The sequence below is a fragment of the Orcinus orca genome, chromosome 4 (assembly GCF_937001465.1).
Source record: "Orcinus orca chromosome 4, mOrcOrc1.1, whole genome shotgun sequence".
NCBI lineage: Eukaryota > Metazoa > Chordata > Mammalia > Artiodactyla > Delphinidae > Orcinus > Orcinus orca.
Genome location: NC_064562.1, coordinates 95,545,558 through 95,547,075, shown reverse-complemented (window position 1 = coordinate 95,547,075; position 1,518 = coordinate 95,545,558). Strand labels below are relative to the sequence as shown.

At 49.6% G+C, this 1,518-nt stretch overlaps 1 protein-coding gene across 1 annotated transcript; it reads right to left on the bottom strand.

Annotated features, from left to right (window-relative positions):
• Positions 1–488: 488 nt before the first annotated feature.
• Positions 489–914, bottom strand: LOC101277490 (galectin-1-like). The gene has a single exon (XM_033421578.2). The coding sequence runs from the start codon at positions 868–870 to the stop codon at positions 523–525; it is 348 nt and encodes a 115-aa protein (XP_033277469.1). The 5' UTR covers positions 871–914; the 3' UTR covers positions 489–522.
• Positions 915–1,518: the final 604 nt, after the last annotated feature.

Below are 1,518 nucleotides of genomic sequence, written 5' to 3'. Positions count from 1 at the left end.
TCCCTGTGCTATACAGTAGGTCTTTTTTGGTTACCTATTTTAAAAATAGCAGTGTGTACATGTCAGTCCCAGACTCCCAATCTGCTTCTGTTTTATCCATTCTGCTGTTGAACCCTTCCAATGTGTTTTTCATTTCAGTTATCACTTCTCTTCAGTTCTTTCTTATAGTTTCTCTTTGTTGTCTTCTTGCTACGTTCATCCCTTTCTTCTCCTGAGATCAGTGAGTGTCTTTATGAACATTATTTTGAACACTTTGTCAAGTAGATTGCTTATCTCTGATTCATTATTTTTCTGGGGATTTGCCTTGTTCTTTGATATGGACTATATTTCTCTGTCTCCTTGTTTTGTCTGTCTCTCTGTGTTTGTCTACATGTATTATGGAAAGCAGAGCTACCTCTATCAGTTTTTTTCCAGGGGGAGCAAAGGCAGCTGCCTTTATTGCGGGCCATGGGCTGGCTGGCTTCACTCAAAGGCCGTGCACTTGATCTTGAAGTCGCCATTGGCTGCCAGGTAGTTGATGGCCTACAGGTTGAGGCAGTTGGGGAATTTGAATTTGTATCCACCAGGCAGCTGGATGGTTAGCTCTGCCTGGTCGAAGCAGATGCATACCTCCACAACACTTCCAGGCTGAAAGGGGAAGACAGACTCCTGCTTCTCAGCCCCCCAGGCCCCGCCATCCTTGCTGTTACACACGATGGTGTTGGTGTCCCCGTGCTCATTGAAGCAGGGGTTGAAGTGCAGGCACAGGTTGTTGCCATCTTTGCCCAGGTTCAGCACAAAGCTCTTGGCATCCAGGGCCACCTTGCCCAACACTCTGAGGCACTTCCCAGGTTTGAGATTCAGGTTGCTGATGACAACACCACAAGCCATGATTGAGGAGAGGAGGATGTTCCTGGGACTTTGGGACCAGTTGTCTGAAGACCCTACCGGACAGCCTTGGTCTTGAAAGAGTGGTATTCTTTAGAAGCTGTTCTGTGTGGCCCAGAAGTGCAGTCTCCTCTGGCCACCAGACCCAGGCATTCTATGGCCATCCCTCATGTGAGCTGTAGGTGCCCGCCAGCTGTGATAGGGCTGTGACTGCTGTATGAGGAGGAGAGGGTTGGAGTCACTTGCCCATCCTGGGTGTGGATTGATCTATGTATGGGCTGGTTGGAGCTCAGGGCACTCATCAGGCTCAGTTGTGGGTCAGCTACTGCATGAGGATGACAGGACTCTGTAATCCCTGCTGACCTCCAGACCAGAAGATCCGTAGGTGTCTCCTTGGCTGTGGTTGCAAAAACTGGGGCTCCTGGTGAGTGTATAAGCTCCTTTCTGAGGAGCCTCATCAAGCCCTAACGAGGCCAAGGGGGTGTGCAAGGATGGTGTCTCCCCGCTTACAGTCCCTGGGAGCACCTTCTTAGCCTCTAGGTATGTGGGAAACCTGAAGCCTGTCCCTCAGGATGAAGCTCCAGGCTAAGTAAATAAGCCTTTTTCATATAAGATGGGGTTATGTTTCAGTCTGCTGTCTGTGCAGGGCCC

Coding starts and splice junctions, on each gene's coding strand:
- LOC101277490 (XM_033421578.2), bottom strand. CDS start 870: ATGGCTTGTGGTGTTGTCATCAGCAACCTGAATCTCAAACCTGGGAAG.